This window comes from Gigantopelta aegis, chromosome 4 (assembly GCF_016097555.1).
Source record: "Gigantopelta aegis isolate Gae_Host chromosome 4, Gae_host_genome, whole genome shotgun sequence".
NCBI classification, from domain to species: Eukaryota; Metazoa; Mollusca; class Gastropoda; order Neomphalida; family Peltospiridae; genus Gigantopelta; species Gigantopelta aegis.
Window position 1 is genome coordinate 47,331,567 of NC_054702.1, and position 24,671 is coordinate 47,356,237.

A 24,671-nucleotide genomic window follows, 5' to 3' on the forward strand; every position below is an offset into this window, starting at 1 on the left:
CTTGCAAACCCTCTTGGAATGTGTTTAAAAATATGTCATTTCCCATGTTGGACAGGTGCACCCCATCGTCCCTGAATAAGCCTTTCTCCCCACTCACAATCTCGTGCTTAATTCCAAATCACTCATTTTCACACACCCATTTTAAACCATAACGATTAGCCCGTTTTCTTTTCTTCTCAATCCCAGACCATGATTCAGCCCCTCGCCATATGTGCCTTGGAAGAAGTGTTGACCAAATTATTTTGGTGTTTGGCAAATATTCCCATAACTCCCCTAAACCACGAAAAATCATTTCTCCCATATCTCTACTTGAGTTATCAACAATATCATTTGAACCCAAATGTACTATAATAATGTCAGGTACCGAGTATCGTTTAAGCTTCTGGACCACCGTTGGTACTAGTGCTCTCCACTGGAGACCCCGTTGACCAAACCAGGAAATCTTACAGTTCTGTAAACCAAGGTTGCGACCCAGTGGACGGATGACTGCTCTTCTGTGAGCCCAGTAGATGATTGACGAACCTACCACCCAGATATCTGAAAAAACTCAGTGTGCATGAATATGAATACCATTTGAAAACAGCCATGGAATTCTAATGTATTTAAGATAGGCTCTAGAGGTCCATCTCCCCCAGCATTGAATATCATCTGGGTTGACCCCTTGCATTGCTGCTGCCGTTGCTGCACCAATCCTGAAAGAATGGGCCCGAAAGTTTTTCTGGTCTATATGTAAAAAACCCAATGCCTTATTTAAAACCTTTGTAAACTGACAGCGTGTTACCACATGACCATTGAAATGGACAAATAAATTTTCGCCACGCCGAGATCGAATTTGCAAATATGCTTGCATAGCTTGAACTGGGCACAGCTGCGGATTATGTAAGCTTGAAAGCCTAAGTGTAGTGCCTGACCCAGCTTGATCAGTTTTTGATTTTCTGATCGTAATATCCATAAACTGTGTGTCCATACGTATGTCGGACACCCTAAGAGGTCAATCATTATCAGCAGTTGTTGTAAACACCAATTCCCCAACCCGCAAGAAAGCAAAGAATGCTACTGAAAATGCAGCTTGAAACAGTACTGCCTCATAACAAGAAGTACACACCGCCTGCAATGCTCTAGGAAGTTGTCTTAATATACTCACTGTAATTGGGGCTCTAGTATCTACCCGTCTATCAGATTTCCTAACCCTTGCACCATTTTGTGTATGAGGAAGTGACTAGTGGGGTCAACCATGTCATACATTTTATGTTCACGGCTAATGGCTGAAATGTGTACTGCGACAGTCGCTGGAGACCTGTTCATCAAGGACATGTGCGCAATATATTGCATTAACTGGCTTACAGAAGCTGGCCAGTTGTTTTGCATGTTACCATTAATTCTAAACTTGGCGAAGTCGCGTAAAGCTGAGCTATATGCCTTCCTAGTATTATCTGATATAGAACAATCTAATAAGCGGGATGCTTCAGCCCATAAATGTTCCACACAGTTTGGGGTACTAGAGTTGGTAGCTTCTTTGCCTGTGGTGCCAACATCTGAATTTCTTGAACTGAAACCGAGACAAAGCATCAGAAATTGTATTCCGACATCCCTCAATGTATTGTCCCCTGATTAACAAATTGGATCTTAGACATTCTAAGACCATGCTGCGAACCAGTGTCATGACCTCAGGTGACCGCGATGTATTTGTATTCAAAATACTGACCACTGCCTGATTATCAGAATTAAACAAAAGTCTCTTGTTTGCCAAAGTGTTTCCCCACAACTTAGTTGCTACTAAAATGGGAAATAACTCTAACAGAGTAATGTTCTTTGTTAGGCCATTTGTCCTCCATGAACAAGGCCATCAGCCGAAAGCCCAGTTTCTATCAAAATATATATCAAACCCATGCGCCCCTGAACTATCAGTAAACAGTTGTAGATGTTCATTATCTACCCACCACTGATCAACAAAAAGAGAAATCCCATTATAATCGCGGATGAACATTGACCAAACATGTAAGTCACCCTTGATCTGTGCATTTAACCTTATTTTATGATTGGGTCTGCGACTGAATGCCCGCGCCATTGGTATTGCCCTGTTAATAAAATTTAAGGACCCAATCAGGGACTGCATTTGTTTTAATGTCACTTTCTTTTGGGTTTTGACAAATTTTAGCATTTCATTGACTTGCTCAATTTTTTCCCTTGGCACCCGTGCTTGCATTTTTTGTGTGTCCATTTCCAAGCCTAAAAAGGTTAACGTATTACAAGGCCAAACAGTTTTTTCCTCCACTATGGGGACCCCTAACTCTGAACAAACCTGGAGCAATGTATTGAGAGCATGTCTGTAATGTTCTGAATTTGTTCCTACAAAAAGAAAATAATCAATATAGTGGACCAACTGTGCTCCTGGAAGTCTCTTCTCTACTACCCACTGAATGAAAGTGGAAAGCTTTTCAAAAATTGCACAACACACCTTGCATCCCATAGGCAAGCATTTATCAAAGTAGAATTTATTCCGAAATTTAAAACCTAGTAAATCAAAATCGTCCGGTTGTACAGGACATAATCGGAATGCACTTTTGATATCCACTTTAGCCAAAAAAGAACCTTTACCTTGTCTTTGGATCATTTTAATAGCTTCGTCAAAATTAGAATATTTAACAGATGCTTCCGAATCATTAATGTAGACATTGACTGAACTGCCTACTGGGTGCGATAAATGATGTATAAGCCGGTAGTCTCCAGGTACCTTCTTTGGTACCAAACCAATGCATGGGACTAATTCTCAAGTTTTGAAATGGTGGTGCAGGAATGGGCCTGCTACCCTGCCTAATGCTACCTCTTTGTCTATTTTTTCTTTAGCTATGTCCGGCAACTCGAATACGGACCTCAGATTACTCGATTCCATTTTTACATGATCACCAAAATAATGCAATGGAAATCCATTGCGAAAACCGATCGCCAATTCTTCAGCCACCACCCTATTGGGATAATCAACTAACAAATCGCTTAACACATTCACATTAATTGGTGTTTTTCCTAACTGTAATAATGTGTTATTCATGTTAAAATTCTCACATAAACCTAGGTTTTTCACTTTTGCTTGTGGGGCGAAAACAAACCTGTGATGGGTGTGCACTCTGACATTGTGCGCAAATATGCTTAAACCTGCATTTTTCACCATACTTGCATTTTTTTGTGTTGTAGTCCCAACACAAACCTTTCAATTGTACCTTGTTAGATTGATTTGCTTCAACAACCGTGTGTGTGTTGTGAGCAACATTGCTGTAGCTAACGATGTGCAGAACCCACAACTGGACATTTATTTCGGCCCAATCATTATTTGGATACAGTGACTGCCTCATGCGATATTGTTCATCATAAACCAGCCATCCCATGTGTTTGAACGTACTGTGTGCATATAAGATATCAGCTCCTGATGTCTATGCGGGAAATCTTCCAAATATATGCTCATAAATACCGTGAACGCATTCGTCCACTCCACTATGCTAGTCATCTTTTTATTCTGCGGTTCCAATTTGTTAACTTGCAGCACACCAAGCTCATTAACTGTAAACATTATTAGACCCTGCTCATGCGAATTATCAGTTTGATTTTTAAGTAGTATTGCCAAATTAACATACTCTCCGTGCCAGATTTTTTCCTTGATTGACATTGGTGTAAAGGAACCATTTGTGTCAAGAGTTGACCACTGACGCGAATTACTAGTACTAAGCCGAGTACTGTGTGTGTTGCGGTTGCTACTGCTAGCAATATTTTGCGAATCATTTAACACAGAATCATTTACAATATCTAAAACAGTATTAGTATCATCAAAGAGGCAATTTGCGTTTGGCGAACGCTGGCTACCTATTAATGCTGTTGAATTTATCTCAGTGATACCAGCTTGTTGTTCCTTACCAGTAGGGCTAGGCCCACTTGTGCCAGCCACATTCCGGTCGCCATGGTCCCATCTGCGCTCTGCTCTTCGACTTTCAAGTTCAACCCCCTCATTCGTTTGTGCGACTCGTGGCAGTGCTGTCCCTGACTTTCCCCGTTTCCTCGTTACTACCCTCGACGGCTTCTTTTTAGCTTTCGGCATTCTATCCTCGTTATTTCTTACTATTTAACTGTAATATATTAATAATGTGCGTTCTCTGCGTTCTCAACTTTAACAGTATTAGTATCATCAAAGAGGCAATTTGCGTTTGGCGAACGCTGGCTACCTATTAATGCTGTTGAATTTATCTCAGTGATACTAGCTTGTTGTTCCTTACCAGTAGGGCTAGGCCCACTTGTGCCAGCCACATTCTGGTCGCCATGGTCCCATCTGCGCTCTGCTTTTCGACTTTCAAGTTCAACCCCCTCATTTGTTTGTGCGACTCGTGGCAGTGCTGTCCCTGACTTTCCCCGTTTCCTCGTTACTACCCTCGACGGCTTCTTTTTAGCTTTCGGCATTGTATCCTCATTATTTCTTACTATTTAACTGTAATATATTAATAATGTGCGTTCTCTGCGTTCTCAACTTTTCCTAATGGTTCGGCGCGAAAAAGCAATTGTTCCTATAGGGGTATTACCATTGTCGATTAAAACAAAGGGGAGTAATTAACATTGTGGCTTACATGACAAAGCGCTTATGGCTACGTAGCTCAGGCATTTCGCCAAAACTTATTTGTTTTGAAGAAGCACCCTCCTCCTCAGTGTGAACATTGTCAGTGTACACTGACTGTGCACCACATTTTGGTGAAGTGTGATCATCTTAAGCCAACAAGAAATGATATATTTGGCAACACAAATGTTTAGGAATCTTTTAAATTATATAAATAATATTTTCATATACTTACCATTTGTGACACCCAATAGCCGATGTGTATTTTTGTGCTGGGGTGTTGTTAAACATTCCTTCATTCATTCATTCATTCATTTTGACTTAAAATAAGAAATAGTACATATTTATACCCCTTTTCACTTGATTGTGTTCTACCAGTTTGTTTACTTTTACTATTTAAGTTAAATGTCATCTCTTGTTTTTATTTATTGAATTATTAGGGTGTTAAAATTCTAGCTAAAAGCTTATTTTGTTCCTATAGTTCCCATTGCCTTTTGTTCTGTTTACAGTTTACAGAAGTGTTGAAATTAGATGAAGATCTTTCCCATGCTAAAGATGCAGCAAAAGTCAAGTATGTTATTAGTTTTAAATACTTCAAGTTTAAATGAATGTGATGATGTGAATGTTCTTTTGTACTGTTTGTGTGCAGTTCACTTTCTTTTGTATTTATATGAAAAGTTGTGAAGTTACTGATGGTTATAAGGATTACATTAAGACAGATTAACCATCAGAATTCTTGCTGACCTCAACATGTTTTGAATGTTAAATATACTTTTAAAAATAAAATATTATAATTTATGTCTATTGTGCTTTCAGTTTTACAGAGCTGGATAAAGAAATAAACAATCTGAAAAATGGGCTTAAAAATATTGAAAAGGTAATTTATTTATTTATTGCTACGTAGTGTATAAAGGAAGTTGTTTTGGTTGATATTCATCATTGACGGTTTAATACCATACCATAATAATATTATTACCCATATGGTTAAAAAATATCTTGGTACATGTCAAAGTGATATGTCCCACTAGAACGCCAAGCAGGACACAACACTATGTGATGTTATCGATTGGCGCACTACAACCGTACAGGAACATCAACCAAATGAGTTGAGTGATATAAATTAACATCGATTATAATAGTAATTATGGATAATAAATAGAATATTAAACTCGCTACCATTTCATATCATGTTTATGTCCCTCTTGAAATAATTTTCATTGTCACATGCTAAAGCTCGTAACAACTGAAAATTATTTCACTCGTGACATATAAACATGATATGAAATGGAAGCTGGTTTAATATCCTATAATTTCGTATGATTTTAAACTGAAATTGTCTGAATTGAATTAGCTATTTGTTTGAGAACTCTTCATAATAATTTGATTTTCATAAATATTATTTTATTAAATTTCTTTATTTAACAACCAAATTTCTCGTTTTGAAATCGGATCAATGATAAAGAATTACTTAAAGCTGTCCTTATCTATTATTTTATCAAATTGATTTTTATAGGAAATGGAATTCTTTCGAAAGCAGCACTATGATCCTAAGGATAAATTTGTGTCTGTGATGGGAGATTTCTGCACAGTGGCTGCCTACAATTTCTTAGAAGTTGAGGAAACATATGCAGACATGAAACAGAAGGTACTGAAACTTTTCAAATTGGAAAATCTGACAATACAGCAAAAACTAGTTATTTAGATGCCAGCTGGTGATAATGTTTAGTGTACTAAATCGAAGATACATGTGGCAGCACATTTGTAACTCAATGGTTGAGCTTTCAATTGAAATGTTGTGGCTTGTAAGATATTATTCCTAACAGTACACTAGATGTACCTTGTTAGTGGAGCTATCACCTTAAGTAATGGGTTGCAGTAAGCTCTGGGGAGTTTTACCGTCTCAACCAGTGCCTCAGAACAAAGGAAGTGGTATGCACTGTCCTGTCTTTTGGAAGGGCATATAAAATATCACTTCTTTTTGTCTTCCTTTTTTTGATTGTGGCCGGCAGCAGTGGTGACTTCAACTTTTTAAGTTCCATATTAAAGTTTAGTAGCGTTTAGATCACTTTCTCACAAACTACAAATCCTAGGTTGTTGTAACTTAGTTTACAAAAAGGTTTATGGTAGGCGAGACATATAATTCAACAGAATATTTGTTTTATAAGAATAGACTATGTGTATTTGGTGGGTTTCCTTTCTAGACCAAGTGCCCAGGTTTGTCATTAAACAAATATTCTTTTTCTTTCCTGTGAGATTGTTCTGTTCCAACCAGTGCTATATAACTGGTATATCAAAGGCTGTGATATCTGCCTGTGAGATTGTTCTGTTCAACCAGTGCCATATGACTGGTATATCAAAGGCTGTGATATCTGCCTGTGAGATTGTTCTGTTCCAACCAGTGCCATATCACTGGTATATCAAAGGCTGTGATATCTGCCTGTGAGATTTTTCTGTTCCAACCAGTGCCATATCACTGGTATATCAAAGGCTGTGATATCTGCCTGTGAGATTGTTCTCTTCCAACCAGTGCCATATCACTGGTATATCAAAGGCTGTGATATCTGCCTGTGAGATTGTTCTGTTCCAACCAGTGCCATATCACTGGTATATCAAAGGCTGTGATATCTGCCTGTGAGATTGTTCTGTTCCAACCAGTGCCATATCACTGGTATATCAAAGGCTGTGATATCTGCCTGTGAGATTGTTCTGTTCCAACCAGTGCCATATCACTGGTATATCAAAGGCTGTGATATCTGCCTGTGAGATTGTTCTGTTCCAGCCAGTGCCATATCACTGGTATATCAAAGGCTGTGATATCTGCCTGTGAGATTGTTCTGTTCCAACCAGTGCTATATAACTAGTATATCAAAGGCTGTGATATCTGCCTGTGAGATTGTTCTGTCCCAACCATTTCCATGTAACTGGTATATCAAAGGCTATGATATCTGCCTGTGAGATTGATCTGTTCCAACCATTTCCATGTAACTGGTATATCAAAGGTTGTGATATCTGCCTGTGAGATTTTTCTGTTCCAACCAGTGCCATATTACTGGTATATCAAAGGCTGTGATATCTGCCTGTGAGATTGTTCTGTTCCAACTAGGGATGGGACGATTATTTGATGTTACCGAAAACAGCGGTTTTAGGCCCACAGATTGGTGCACCGTTTCCCAATTTGCAAACCACGGTTCATTTCGACTTTTTTTTTTTTTTTTAATGGTACATGTATAAATGTTTCCGCACCTTGCTGGTAATCCCAATGACCCGTAAAGTATTTCGTCCAATCACAGCATTCGATTCTCTTAAACCTGACATGTTTGCATGGGTGATAGGTGCCGTTCGTATCCTGCACAGATGTCATTTGGATCCTGCACAGAACCTGCAAATTTCTTACTGGGACCGTAAAATTGTAACCTCCCAAAATAGGGACTGACCTCAGTGACATTTTAAGTATGTTTCATCCCAGTTGTCAAAATTTTAAAAAGTAAAGATGTGTTATAAAATGGCGCCCAATTTCCATCATATTAATTTAAAACAATTCAACATCGCTAATTTCCGTAAGTTTTTATCGGGACGAAATTGTCGGCAAATCCAGAACTACAATGTATGCAAACTCCTGTGCACTTTAAAAACAAAAAAAAATCTTTGCAGATTGTTTTTTTTTCACTTTCAGTAAGAACAAAAAATAAAATAAAAATAATAACTAGTTAAATAATTCACTATTATATATTATGTGCATGTACTTATGCTTGATTATCTTTTTTTTAAATCAGTGATACCTTTTTGTGTAACTTGTGTTGAGTTAAATAATCAACAGTAGGGCTACATATTATGTATTTGTGCTTATAACGAGTAATCCATACTTTAAAAATATATATATACTTCTCATCAAAAAAACAAAAAACGACATTATCAAAATAATAATAAACATTATAGAAATATGTCTTGACATACAGTACGCGAACCAACCATAATTGCGTCTAGACGGCGACTCCGACCAAGCTAGACGGCGTCTAGACTAGTTGGGGAAAAAATTTCTGTTAGACGGTTGATCGGTGGTCACTGCGAACGTGCACGAGCTACTTGATTTGAGCCTCTGACCTTTTTCTTGTTGTCAGTTGCCGCTATGTTGTCGTTACACTACGTTATGAATTAAAAAAACAAAATTATATATTTATTTCACATGGGTTTTTTTTTTCAAAATCGCGATATACGTGTTTACAAGGCATTCGCACTACACTGAAAATAATAACTAAATAATACATTTATACTGACCATTAACCCTTATAAATCATTTAAAGGGAAACGATTACAATAAGCAAACAATAAAAAGGAGTGTATGGAGAAGGGAGAGTTTTTCGGTTTACTAACAAAAGTGAAATCGAGGGGAAAAGGGGGAAAAGAAAGAATAAGCTTGGTTTTGCGTATGTGATATTTGGCACAGCAGGAAAGTTCATTTCGTTTGTGAGGGGAAGTCGAATCTGTTTTTACGTTTACTGTATTTAAAATAGTAAAATAAATAATAATGAAAACAGAAAGTGAAAACAATAAAATAAAAATGTTTTTAAAAGGATGGCGGTGGTGGGGGGGGGGGGGGATACTGCGAGTTAGATGGGAAATTAAAAAATATATAAATATTTAAAAATAATACTGTTTGCTTTTGCCTATGTGACAATTGTCATGGGCAGCTATGGATGCTGTCTTATTTGTCTGAGGGGAGCAGGTTTCCAGGTCCGTAGGAACAATATCTGGGGGGAGGGTGATTTCAGCGTCCATAGTGTGGAGACGGGACACAAAGTCATATTTTTACCTCGAGTACAAGCGGGGTGGGCTGTAACACACACACACACACATACACACACCGGTCCACCTCATTTCCCACAGGCCTGTGATGTCGAATCTGTTTGCCGGTGTTATAATTTTTTTAATTTTATTAATTTGTTGGCCAATAAAATATGACATTACATATACACTATTTGATTAAGTCTGTTAGTATGTTTTATGATACTTTTCCATGTGCTGCCACAAGTTTTGGGGCAAGTAGTATATTGTAGTACTTACTTATTTTGTGTGTGTCTTCGTTAAATTTGTCAAGTCTGCTTTGAACTTGCCCCATGTCCATGTTGGTGTCCCCTACAGTGATTTTAAATTTCATATTAATCAGTATATCTTTTCGACTTGGCAAGATGATTGGGACGGTGCGGTTGCAAACAAACTTCATTCTGTCACGCCAGTCCTGGGAGAGTGGCAGTCGTCCTACAGGCAGTGCAGGAAGGATGAAGTAGTCTTGTGCCGTGCCCGCATCGGCCATACATATTTGACGCATTCATGTATTTTAAAGAAGGACCCCTCCCCCCACCCCCCTCCTCAGTGTGAACATTGTCAGTGTACACTGACTGTGCGCCACATTTTGGTCAAGTGTGATCATCTCAAGCCGACAGTCTATATTTGGCGACAGAAATGTTTTAGAATCTTTTAAACTCCATCCAGAATTAATTGTAAAGTTTTTAAAACACTTCTATACAAAGTTTTAAAATATACTTACCTTGATTTATGTATTATATTGTATTTTTCCCCCACAGCTCCTTACACAGTGGGTTTACGTAAATATATAAATAATGTTTTCATATACATGTTTGTTGTACTTACCATTTGTGACACCCAATAGCCGATGTGTATTTTTGTGCTGGGGCGTCGTTAAACATTCATTCATTCATTAAATTCATTAAATTGGTCAATAATAATAAAATGTGCCTACAAAACTATGTTTCATTGTATGTTCATCACCGAATCTACCAACGATCCCAACTGTCGCTAATCATTGGTCCTTTTCTCTGCGAGCTGCTTTGTTAAATAAATGGGTGTTGCCATGATTTCCAAAAGGCACATGGGTACAGGTTTTATCTGTAGCTGTTGTTGTTGCAGATATATTCTCTCTAGCACCCATTTACCTTTTCATCCAGTAACTATACCAATATTACCTGTAAACGTGTACCGTCGATTTGACCAACGATCACAACGATCGTGGGTTACATTTTGTTTACGAACTTTGTTAAATAAATGGGTGTTGGCGTGATTTCCAAAAGGAACATGGGTACAGGTTTTATCTGGAACTGTTGTTGTTGCAGATGTATTCTCTTTAACACCCATTTACCTTTTCCTCCATTAATTGTGCCAATATTACCTGTAAACATGTACCACCGATTTGACCAACGATCACAACGATCGCGGGTTACATGTCGTTTACGACCTTTGTTAAATAAATGTGTGTAGGAGTGATTTCCAAAAAGAACTTCGGTACAGGGCTGTTTGTATTACAGCTATATGTATATTTTCTTTTTCTAGGACTGTCGTTGATATCTCTCTCTACTGTCGTTTGTTTTTTGTGTATGTATACATTTTTTTTTTCAATGTTAATCCATACAATTTGATTTGGGGAAAATATTCCGGTTTTTTTTAATTATTATTATTTATTGTGGGTTTTTTTTTTTTTATGTCAGATATATTTATATGCTAATTTTATCCATTCAGTTTGATTTGGGAAAACACCCCATAATGAAATATGCCTTTTTTTTTCACCAGTAGCCATACATGCACACTAGTATGTGTTTATACCGCCAACTTTACAAACGATCGCCAGTCTGTGATATATGCTTAGTTACATAAATGTGTTTACGTGATTTGCAAAAGGAACCTAGGTTACAAGTTTTATCTGGAGCTGTTTATTTTGCATGTGTATTCTCCACTAGTTGTACCAATATCATTATACATGTTTGTGTACATGTATGTTTACCGCCGATTTGACCAACGATCACGAGTCGTTCCGTCTGCGAGCTGCTTTGTTAATATGTAAATGTGTGTTGGCGTGATTTCCAAAAGGAACTTTAATATAGGTTGTATCTAGTGCTAGTGCTGTTATTGTTGCGGACCCGGTATAGTCCCCCTGTTAATTTGATCCATACAATTTTATTTTGGGAAAACTTCTTAAGATTTATTTCATCCACGCTAAATTTTTTACTGGTTTATAATATTTTGATTTATTTTCTTCTTTTTTCAGGCGTTACAATAAGTACAAAAACTAAATAATAAAGACTATGAAGAAGAATCTGGTATATTTTGGGTAAAATTCCATGTCAGTCCCATTTTTATCCAACGTTATATTACTATCAATGGAATAAATGTTAATATCCTGAAAGGTACCAACATAATAGTCCTCATTCTCCCACTTTTCCAGTTACTCTGTTCAGAAGGCCGGAAATGTGACATTTTAACACCTGAAATTCAAACGTTTCTCCAGGCAGCATGTTCAGACCGTGAAATACATTTATTTTCATCTCCCAGGCCAATAAACCGACACCATGCCGCCCCCCCCCCACCCACTCCACCCCTTTCAAATACACCTCGCGGTCATTGTTAAGGCTATATCCTTCCCCCACCCCACCCCCCCCCAAAAAAATATAAATATCTCCACTTCAATTTTATTATTTATAAATATGCCCCCCCCCCCCCCCCCCCCCCCCCCATGTTAGTACATACCCATGCCTTAGTAGCTGGAATGAGACATAATCCCACTGGCGGGGATCGACCACGATTCTAGACTTAAATGAATGCATCCGAGCAAGGCACAAGACAACTTCATCCTTCCTACAGACCACCAAAGCAAGTACAAAGCTACACAGCCAAGAGCCATGAAACCATATTGCGTAATGTGTATTCAGTTCAAAGAGCGTGCATGTTCATGTAAAGTACGTAATTCTACAGTATTGTTCTGCTGGCTAACGCTTGGTGCCTGTGTTAATGGTTATATAGTAGGAGAGGAAGGGGAAATGCGATGGACTGAAATATGCAATACATTTAGTCTAATTCAGTCAAACAAGTGTACACTAGATTAAAAGTTGGGCACAAATTTAGAGGGTTCACCAAAAATAAAAATGCAGACAGTGGTCTCAAATTTTTTTCGTTAATAAGAACCAAAATTGTTCTGAATGTGCAATTTAAATATGACTTGACCTGACTGAAATTTTAAACGGAGTGCTTTCATAATCAGGTTAGGTCAGGTCATAGGGTTTAACGTGCACATTCAGAGCAAGCTGTTTTAGCGCACACCTGTCATGGGCACAGGTGCCGGCCTCAGCTGGCTCCTCCGTCCAGGACAGGAAAGGGTTGGAGTGGGTGGGAGAGGAGACTGCACTGGCAGGTGTAAGAGAGTAGCACGTCCAATCGGTAGCAGGTGGAGGTGGTTTTGGTGCTGTGGCATTTGGAATATCCCATAGGATTAAGCCAAATTGATTGTAGAAAATTTGACGCATTTTTGAACTGTCCACCTAAATAGAAATGGGGAGCTGTATATATTTTTGAACTTAGTATGCCAAGAGTAGCTCGTTACTGGGACCTAGTTGGTGTTGAGATGTCTCCCAAGGTTGCCCATAGTGGCCCTTAAAAGGGCCTGATCTGTTCAGAAAAGGAAATATTCACTTGGTTTCACACACACACACACACACACACACACACACACACACACACACACACACAAACACACACACACCAATTGCCACATTCAGTAAAAATTGTAGGCATTAGGACAAATATTGTTAAAATTGCAACTGATTCAAAATTGTAAGTACAAAAATGCTAAATAAATTTAACAATAAAAGTGTACGCAATATTTCAACTCAATATCTTGAGGCATCGGTTGAGTGCTCGCTTGCGGTGCTTGGGTCGCAAGATCGAACCACATCGGTGTATCCATTCACCTGATTGGGTTTTTTCTCGTTCCAACTAGTGCACCACATCTGGTCAAAGGCTGTCATATGTGTTTTCCTGTTTGTGAGAAAGAGCACAAAAAAAGATCCCTTGCTGCATTAGAAAAAAAATGTAGCGGGGTTTCCTCTGATGACAACATGGTGTTTGACATCCAATAGCCTATGATCAATGTATTCTAGTGGCGTCATTAAACAATATACTTTAACTTCTAACAATATAAGGTACAGATAAATGTTCATGAAAGGTAAATTTATAACACCACAGTAAAAACTAGTAATATAAACAAATATTATGTACCGGCTTCGGTGGCGTCGTGGTTAGGCCATCGGTCTACAGGCTGGTAGGTACTGGGTTCGGATCCCAGTTGAGGCATGGGATTTTTAATCCTGTTACCAACGCCAAACTGCTCCGCAAGGCTCAATGGGTAGGTGTAAACCACTTGCACCGACCAGTGATCCATAACTGGTTCAACAAAGGCCATCGTTTGTGCTATCCTGTCTGTGGGAAGTGCAAATAAAAGATCCCTTACTGCCTGTTGTAAAAAAAGAGTAGTCTATGTGGCGCCAGCGGGTTTCCTCTAAAAAAATAAAATAGTGTCAGAATGGCCATATGTTTGACGTCCAATAGCCGATAAGATAAAACAATCAATGTGCTCTAGTGGCGTCGTTAAATAAAACAAACTTTATAAATATTATGTTGTAACACGAAAATAACTGCGATTTGGCTTAGATGATAAAATGTTCTCAATTTCATGTCGGCTTTTTCTTTGACCTACAAGCCCAAATCAAAACTAAAACAATGTCTATTTCTCAAGCAGCTTGTGCGTCTTGTATCAGGGACAGTTCTAACAGATTGTCTGGGTCACCATAATGGATTAAGTACTAGCCAGTGCGCTGTTCGACGATTAGTCTTTGCAATAATTATTATCTTTTGGATATAAATTAATAAATTAATACTAACTACATTTTTAGGGGTGATTTTAAAAAGTCAGTGCAATGCAATGCAATAAGATGTTTGATCTTCTCGAGCAGTATGGTCTAATCGTGTGTGTGTGTGTGTGTGTGTGATCAGATGACGTCACACTGTTGCAGCATGCCACCTTCATTGTATGTGACAATCGGTTGAATCGACCGTTCCCATGTATGCAAATCGGGCCAGTTGTTCAAAAATTAATCACTGTAACCATTAGTTAAGAGAAATTATTAAAACCGAACAATTGAAAAATATATTAAAATTTGACTTAGAACAGCATAATAAAAAATATATTAGGTAGGCCCCTGCGAAGCTTCGTATATTCGATTCGATTCGAAATCATCGCGAAGCTTCGATTCGATTCGATTCGATTTTTGTGTATTCGGAATTTCGAATATTGCAGTGTACGGACAACAGACCTCTTTCACATTCCCATTGCGCATGTGCGCGAAGAGTACCGTCCCTTGCCGAATTGGACGGTATCGAGGCTATATACAAATTGGGGGGCATGATCGACAGTTGTCATAAGCGTCGTGAGTAGCTTCGTAGGAGCTGTGAATCTCTAGCGACTAACGTACATATTTCGTATAAGATGTTAAAATGGCTGCGAAAAACTGTCTACTTAAAGTTTACATTGGAATGGTTTAAGACCAAAAGCAGTGAAACATTAACTTAGACGAAGTCTCTGGAGCCGCCTGTCAAGGGTATTTTAACAGCGCAAAATTAAAAGATTCATACAATAAAATTAACTTTAGTGGAATGTGTTTGCTACTTTTGACAATTAGAATTATAGTTAAATATTCACGTGGATTTACCACAATCTGATTAAAATTAGCTCTACTGGTCTCACCAGTAGATCTAACAGCATTGCATGGACTCCCATGTCCAGGTGACATTTCATCTATAAATAACAATTTAAATATCGACCAATTACACTTCACCTTTTATAACATTATTCGGGAGCATACACATTCTAAAAATATCGGTCGAGACTATTTATGCAATAGGCGAACTTGTTGGTCTATTTCAACCTTAAAAAAAACGGGGAAAAGTGCAGTAATAAACTCTGGATTGTATACTAGCATAAACAGATTTTATGTCTATACCATCATGTTTTGTGTTTGTTTTTTCGTCTTGAAACGAATTTTATATAACATTTTATATTGAAATTAGTTTCCGGCATACTTCGTAATTCACCCGAATCATTTCGTATACCCTCGGCATAATCTCGAATGTTTTCAAATTCTTTTCAAGTCAATGGCATGATTTTGCAAGTAAGGTTTGATTGGTCGAATGAAAGGTCAACTGGACATGAGCTCCAACGCGCTGCTGTTAGATCCACATGTAATAGTGGAGCTAATTTTAATTAGATTGGGATTTACCAGTGATGTATCAGTATTTAAAATTTAATAAAATATGCCTCTCCTTCCCCCCAAAAAACCCCCAACAAAATCCCTAACTCACATAGACCTTGATCACAGCTCCATTTTCCCCTTATTGTTTCATTAAAGGGACATTCCTGAGTTTGCTGCAAGTTTTAACATAGACTTTTTAACGAGTGTAATTACATATCAAAAAAATATTTTTCTGCATATAAAATATTAGTGGCTGTATATTAAATGTGTTTCTGATCATTCTAATATTTGTACTAGGTTAAATTTCACTTTATTTCTTAAAATGTATTTTTTCGTACGTACGAAATTATTTAAAGACGAAATCCAGTTCGGGCTTTTCACAAATATTAAGACGATCAGAAACACATTGAATATACAGACACTGATATTCTAAACAAGAAAATATATTTAATATGAAAGTTTAATCGTAGAAATATTTTGTTAGAAACATCTTACAATGCAGCAAACTATGTCCCTTTAAAAAAAGACAGTCGTACAACTACTAATCAGTGTCACATGACTGTCCACGAATTATTTATTTATGTATTTATTTATTTATTTACTGATTTATTTATCTTATTTTATTTATTATTTTATTTTCACTATCATTTATATCAGATACATACATCTTCACTTGAAATAATAGCTGATATTTACGAAGTTTTAAAACATATATGAGCTGTCAAACCTACAACTTAGTATGACGTTAGAAACCGAGTAAACGCGGAAGATGACATCTTCTTTACATGAAGATCAGCTTGAAGTAAACATATATCTGTATGTACAATAGTGTTTGGTTCCTACTTTGTATTTTGTACCTGAGAACATTGGTCGAGATTGTTAGCGATACCATCAGTACTTTGATACACATTTACAAGCATAGGGAGAAGTCCTATATATATCGATATGGTATGCAAGTATCACACAATTTTATAACGTACATGATTATACATAACAAAGTTCAGCAACTTTTCCAAAGTGGTAGACCCATGCAACCCAATACGATCCTAATTTGATCTTTGGTCTAACTTATGAATATTGCATATAACTTCAGGCCCGTAGCCAGCATGATTAATGATTAGCGGGGTGGGGGGATCGAAATTTCATGTAAACAGAACTCATCAAACACGAGCGCGGAGCCGTAAACGGGGGGGGGGGGGGGGGGGGGGGGGGGGGGGGGGGGGGGGGATGTTTCCCCATATATATATATATATATATATAACCCCTTGCCAAACAATGAGATGACGCCGGTTACACTCGATAATACACGAACTTTTGTTGCGAAATATACGTTAACAAGTTACATTAAGTTGTGGTATGCATGTAAAATGGACTGGTCACAGAGCCACGACAAGAAACCGTTTGTTTTCAGTCGTACCAATGTATTTATAATAAATGATACTTGGCATACTTCTCACATCCCACAAACAGGATAGCATACACGACGTCCTTTGATGGATCCTTGGTTGGGACGAGAAATAATCAAACGGGCCCACTGAGGAGGATCGAACCTTCAGCAAATGGAACCTCAGACAGACGTTCTTGCTACGTTATCCCGGTCATTTGGGGACAAGGACTTTTATATGTAAAATCCGAAAAAACAAATTCATTGTCCGATACCTCGTATGTGAGTAGATGAATTCTAGGATATTTGATTTCATTATTCATAAATACAGTCTGATAAAATGGCCTTACAACATCGTTTTAGACTGGGTTGAGGGTTAAATTACATGTTACCTAATATATCTTTTGATAATTATATTTTATTTGAACTTACTGTATTAAACACCTTGGAGGGGGAGGGGGGTAGGTGAGGGTCCAGAAAGTGAAAATATAAAACAAATATAGCGTGATGAATCCAGTCTTCAGACTGCTGTTGTTTCTCCACTCCCGCTGCACTGTGAATTTTGTGTTTTTGTTTTTGTTTGTTTTTGTTTGTTTTTAATCGTCACAATATTATAAATACTAAACAAAGTCAAAACTGATATATTTGAAGAAAATGACCCTAATAAAAATACAATAAAAGTAAATAACCCCAGACACACACACACACACACACCCCCCCCCACGGATAGAGAGGGGGGAGGGGGGGGCGACGCACACACCAGACAAACCTGCACCCAAATTCCTTTCGTAAATCGGTTTGGTAAACGCACAATTATGCATGTATGGTTATTGGAGAGAAACGGCATATTTTATGATTATACGTTTTTCCAAATCAAAATCAAATGAACGTAAATGACAGCCCTATATAAAACCCGCACTCGATCCTTTTTTAATTGCTGACACGTTTTCAGTTATTAAAAAAAGCTCCTAGACAAAATAACATAGGACGGTTGGTAAAAAAGATAAACTAGTAAGCATACTGGTACAGCTATTGGAACACAGGTAAATGAGGGATATATATATATAATATACCCGCAACAACAACAGTCCCAGATAAATCAGGTACCCAAGTTTCTTTTGGAAATCACGCCAGCTCACAATAACTATTAACAAAGGAGTTATGAAACGAAATAACAGGTGATCGTTGGTCAAATCGGCGGTAAACATATTTGTACAGCAAGTGGAGAAAGGGTAAATGGTGGCTAGAGAGAATACACTAGTAACAACAACAGCCCCAGATAAAACCTGTACCCCAGTTCCTTTTTGAAATTACGCCAGCTCATATATTAACAAAGAAGCACACAAACGATCCGCGATCGTTTGTGAAATCGGCGGTAAACAAGTATACAATGTTACTGATACAGCTAGTAGAGAAAATGTAATTGGGGGCTAGATATAATATACCGGGCCCATAACGACAGCACCAGATAAAACCTGTATCCAAGATCCTTTAGGAAACTCACATTAATTAAACAAAACAGCTCGCAGACGAAACGATGGTTCGGATCGTTGGACAAATCGGCCTTAAAGATGATATTGGTACAGCTAGAGGAGAAAGGGTAAATGGTGGCTAGATAGAATATTCTTGCAACAACAACAACAGCCCCAGATACAACCTCTACCGAAGTTCCTTTTTGAAATCACGCCAACTCTCATATTGACAAATCAGCACACAAACAACCGGCGATAGTTGGGATCGTTGGTCAAATTGACGGTAAACAGAATGATATTGGTAGAGCTAGTGAAAAGGTAAATGGGGTTAGATATAACGTATTTGCAGCAACAACATCCCAGTGTTCAAGATTAACGGTATCCCGGTATCCTGGGGATACCAGAATTTAATTTTGGATACCAGACTTCAAGAACCCAGTATCCCACCGGGATACCATATACGGTTCTTGTTTGTTTTTTTAATCCTGCATTTTTTTTTTTTGCTGAAACGGTGAAAGTCATCATTTATTGGTGAAGTTAAGTAACAGTATTTTTTAGCTCTTACGCAGTCTAATGCTATGCTGTAACAATATCTCCCCCAACTCGTACCCAGTCTAATGCTGGGAACCGCTAAGTGGCTGTTGGATGTTTCCTCCCTTCCAATTTTATTTGAGATATTTATTCCACATCTGCAGAAAATTTGATACAGGTAGGTTTATCATTAGTAATGTTAGAAACACTGAATTACTGCTAAGTATTAATTTATGTCAGTATTACGCAATTTTGCCCATGTTATTTATGAATTTCATTTAAGTGGGATACTAAATTTTCAATTGTTAGTATCCAAATGGGATCCTGCTCAAATTTTTTAATCTCGAACACTGCATCCCCATATAAAACCTCTTCCAGGCACGTGTAGCACACACCCCTCCCACTTGTGGACGAATATGTACAGGTTTTTGGGGGGTTTTTTTTTTCCCCCCCCCCCCCCCCCCTTATATTTAAATAAAGATTTTTTTTAATTGGCTTGTGTCCCCTCCCCCACTAGAGACTGAGCCCCCTCCATTAGAGATTGTGCTCCAAACCCCCACACCCGGATATTGTTACCACGTGCCTGCGTACCCAAGTTCCTATCGAAAATCACTCCCAACGCATTTTTATATTAACAAGGCAGTTCGCAGATGAAACGAGTAACGATCATTTTTCAAATCGGCGGTAAACATAAATGTATAATGATATTGGTACAGATAGTGAAGAAAATGTAAATGGGGCCCAGAGGGAATATATCCACAATAAAAACAGCCTCAAATAAAACCTGTATTCAAGTTCCTTTTGGAAATCTATTAACAAAGCAACTTGTAGACCCGCGATCGTTTGGGCCGTTGGTAAATTCAGCCGCAAAAATAATGATATTGCAGGCGCGTGTGCACAGGGGTGTGCTTCAGGGCCTACCCTCCTCCCCCTTCCCGAATTTTCTTTTTAAAAATATATTTTTTTGCGAAGCATGACCCAACATTCCCTAAAAACGTCTCTCACCAGTCTAGACACCCGTACTCAATTTTCTGCACATGCGCCTTTGTACGTTGTTTTGTAACCCCCACCCCCCATAAATGTAGCTCGCCAGGCTAGACCCCCCCCCCAACATTATTTCATATGCGCCTGCATTGGCAAAAAGAAAAAAAGAAACAAATTTAAAAAAACACCCTAAATAATAATACATGTAAGAATAATACAAATAAAATGAAGTTTTTGTTAGCCACATGCACATTTATTTGTCGATTTCAATTCTTTTCTCTCAAAACTGCAATAACACCCCCCCCCCCCCCCCCACACACACACACACACACAACCTCCTTTTCCTTTATTACTACTAATAGTTTTCCTTTTTCAGCAATCTACAAGGGTTGTCGGTCAGTTAAATTACATCATGTGTTTGGTTTTAAAATTTATTATAGTCAATATAGAGTGAATGATTTAAGGTATCAATCGGAATATATCAATATCCTAAGGTTTAGGATAATAATTTAATTATTCTAATTTTTAAAAATATGTCAACACTGCGGTATAAAAGTTTTTTTTTTTTTTTTTTTTTTTTTTTTTTTTTTTTTTTTAATTAAATTAAATTTATAACATATCAGCAGTTGACAACAACGGACAGATAAAGAGGTCACAGATTCGCAGCAAAGTGACCTGTGCGAATTTGCAGAATCACAGCAAGTTGTTACTGGTGTGGAACAAAATAGTCTGATAGCCAATTTGGTTTTAAACATCCGTCCCTCAAACCACCCCGTCCACTCCCCATTTTTTTTTTTTAAATCGGCGGGACATCAAAAAGTCAAACTGATCAAACTGATCCCCATCATATATAATGAATGCTTCCACAGCTGACGCAAGTTGCACGTGAGTCAGTTTCACAATTTATTTATTTTAAAAAATTCGTGTTTCACTTTTATGACTTGAAGCTGTTAATAACAATGTGCATGTAAACATGATCAATATAATAATAATGAACAGTTCTATGCGTTGGATGAAGTGCAAACGTAATTCTTGTTGAAATAAAAGTTTTACAAAATTGCCACATATTCGTCGATATTGCCACTTTGGTTGGTTCACGTACTGTATGTCTTTCTTTTAGACTTCTATAATGTGTACATGACACCTATTATGTACTCCAGAATGCATCTAAAGACAACTGAATTTAAAAAAAAAAAATATGGGAGAGACTATTCCTAGCATTCTCGCCCCCAAATTATTTTGCCAACCCTCTGAACTCAAATCCTTGGGGACACATTGCCCAAGTATCCCAGACCCAACACACTAACATGGCATGGCAAAAATGTAATTTTTGTTTTCTAGTCAAGATATAATTTTATATTTACAATTATTTTACAAATGACCATTAAAAATAAAATGTCTTGCTCTTTAAAGTAGTTTATAAAACTGTATGTATGATAATTGGCATACTTGTACTACTTGTGAAAAGTATCACGAATAAATCGAACCATGAATAAATCGAACCGTGGACCAAAAACCGAAGGAAAAAAAAAAGCGAAAATTAAAAAAACGAACCATCCCATTCCTAGTTCCAGCCAGTGCTATATAACTGGTATATCAAAGGCTGTGATATCTGCCTGTGATATTGTTCTGTTCCAACCAGTGCTATATAATTGGTATATCAAAGGTTGTGATATCTGCCTGTGAGTTTGTTCTGTTCCAACCGGTGCCATATAACTGGTATATCAAAGGCTGTGATATTTGCCTGTGAAATTGTTCTGTTCCAACCAGTGCCATATCACTGGTATATCAAAGGCTGTGATATTTGCCTGTGAAATTGTTCTGTTCCAACCAGTGTCATATAACTGGTATATCAAAGGCTGTGATATTTGCCTGTGAGATTGTTCTGTTCCAACCAGTGCCATATAACTGGTATATCAAAGGCTGTGATATTTGCCTGTGAGATTGTTCTGTTCCAACCAGTGTTACTGGTATATCAAAGGCTGTGATATTTGCCTGTGAGATTGTTCTGTTCCAACCAGTGCCATATAACTGGTATATCAAAGGCTGTGATATTTGCCTGTGAGATTGTTCTGTTCCAACCAGTGCCATATTACTGGTATATCAAAGGCTGTGATATCTGCCTGTGAGATTGTTCTGTTCCAGCCAGTGCTATATAACTGGTATATCAAAGGCTGTGATATCTGCCTGTGAGTTTGTTCTGTTCCAACCAGTGCTATATCACTGGTATATCAAAGGCTGTGATATCTGCCTGTGAGATTGTTCTGTTCCAGCCAGTGCCATATCACTGGTATATCAAAGGCTGTGATATCTGCCTGTGAGATTGTTCTGTTCCAGCCAGTGCCATATCACTGGTATATCAAAGGCTGTGATATCTGCCTGTGAGTTTGTTCTGTTCCAACCAGTGCTATATAACTGGTATATAAAAGGCTGTGATATCTGCCTGTGAGATCATTCTATTCCAACCGATGCTACATATGTATGTAAAACCTTGCATGCAAGTTCAACTTAGGATGGTGGTATGTGATATACCATAACTAGGTCACTGTGACCTACTTTTAATGCATTAATGCACATGAAAGGAAATAATGTCTGAGCTATATTTTTCTTGTCAATTCATACAGAATCATCAAACCTTGTATGTGTATGCAGTTACAACTTGGGATGTGTGGTGTGTACCATAACTAGGTCTCTGTGACCTACCTATTTTTGACGGGCATATTATATACCTCACCATTATTCTTGTTAGCTGTTTGGTGTAAGAATTGTTTTTAGAATATTGCTATTAACTACAACCTGAATGTGTCACTCTTCTGTTTCCCAGTATGAAACCATGTTGAAGGCTTTTGGAGAAGAACCTGCAGTGCAGCCAGATGAGTTCTTTGGGATCTTTGATACATTCCTTACATCGTTCTCAGATGCCAGACTAGAAAATGAAAAAATGAGGAAGCAGAAAGAAGAGGAAGAAAAAAGAGCGAAAATGGAGGAAAAAGTTTGTACCTTGAGCTTCTATTTAATACAATAACTTCATTGTAAGGAATGCTAGTTGTACAGTATATCTTTTTGAAAGACATTCATTTGTGTGCATTTCCCACAATATTATTATGAAAAAACTTGCTGAATTCAAAGAACAATAAAACTTTTATTTACTGTAAATCATGAATATAATGTATAATTATAAAATGCATATTTTTATTAATGCATCTAGTAAATGCAACTGTAAAAAATCACACTGCAAACAAGAAATACTAAATTGTTTTTGTTAAATATACTCTTTTTTTTTCTCTCTCAAATCAGCTAAACATATTGACATTTGTAAATGACAGTCACACCAATGGAAGCTGGCCATGTTTTGGATGGATTGAATTGGCAATATCTTATAAATTGGTTCCTTAATTTCTTTTTAATTATTTCACTTTCAAACTTTAAGACCCCTGGAAATGATAAATGATAAAACAGGATCAGTGGAGGAGAGGGTTCTTTATTTTATACAGTAGTCGTTTCTTTTTTATAAAATGGATTATTGACTCCAAAAACAAATATTGGTATTATTACAGTATCAGGGATAACAACAACTTAACAAAATGGGTTTGAGACTTTTTATCTACATGTAATTACCCCTATCTCCCCTTTCTCTCCAACCTCTGATTGTCCCTAAGTTTTACGGTCTTATATATATATGCACTGCACATTCTGATGCCAATGTTATGCCTTTCAGGACATTTCTACATGTGTAAGTCATGGTGAAAGGGATTTTTCTTTTATGCCATTTGTTTTAAAGTTCTTTTGTTTTACAGAATTATGATTTATTAGAGTTAAATTTAAAAACCCCATAAAACCAATTTTTCTGAACCTTTTCCTGCTTATGGAACACTAAAACATAGCTTAAAATTTTAAAGTTGATTAAAATGTATAAACAGTCATATTCATGCATATCAAGTTTTTATTTTCACTTCAAAACACAGTGGTTAATAATTATATGTGACCGTGTCTGCGAATAAGAGTAAAATATTATGTGTGCATTTTTTTTATAGCATAGCCTGTGGTCACAAGAGTATGATGACATACAAGATAATAAACAGATATGAATGAGCAGAAAAACGTATTTTATTTTCAAATATTTTGCCTGAGATTTAATACAGTAATTATTCTGTCCATCAAATTTAGATACATATAAACATTTTACCATCCTTTTCTCTTTTTTCTGTCCCGGATCAGGCCCCTGGTTATCCAGAGACAGGACCCAGGACATACATGTTCGAAACCTTTGTATATGAGCATGACAAAATTATCCACTTCATCTTTTTTATCTGTAAACATAAGCAGAGCAGATAATTTTGTCATGCTCCTATACCATGAAGGTTTTGAGCATGTCTGTCCGGGATCCGGTCTCTGGATAGCCAGGGGCCCGACCTGGGATTGTAAACATGATTTAAATTTTATGTCAAACACCTTTTTTGGTTCCATGTCAAGATATGATCAGAATGAACTGCTACCAGAAATGATAATTTCCACAGATGCTCTTCCTATTTGTTGTCCTACATGTTGGAGAAAAGTGGAAACTAAATGTGATTCTTGTTGTCTAGTGATATTTCAGTGTTTCCCAGCAGAGTGTA

The 24,671-nt window shown here is 37.4% G+C and overlaps 1 protein-coding gene across 1 annotated transcript in view; it reads left to right on the top strand.

The window, feature by feature from the left end:
- Positions 1–24,671, top strand: part of LOC121370632 (disheveled-associated activator of morphogenesis 2-like) — a 108,009-nt gene that overhangs the window by 74,440 nt on the left and 8,898 nt on the right. Inside the window, exons 22-25 of the mRNA XM_041495997.1 lie at positions 5,104–5,165; positions 5,411–5,471; positions 6,108–6,239; positions 22,880–23,047. Coding sequence (XP_041351931.1) covers positions 5,104–5,165; positions 5,411–5,471; positions 6,108–6,239; positions 22,880–23,047 — 423 coding nt within the window. The remainder of the gene's footprint in view (positions 1–5,103; positions 5,166–5,410; positions 5,472–6,107; positions 6,240–22,879; positions 23,048–24,671) is intronic.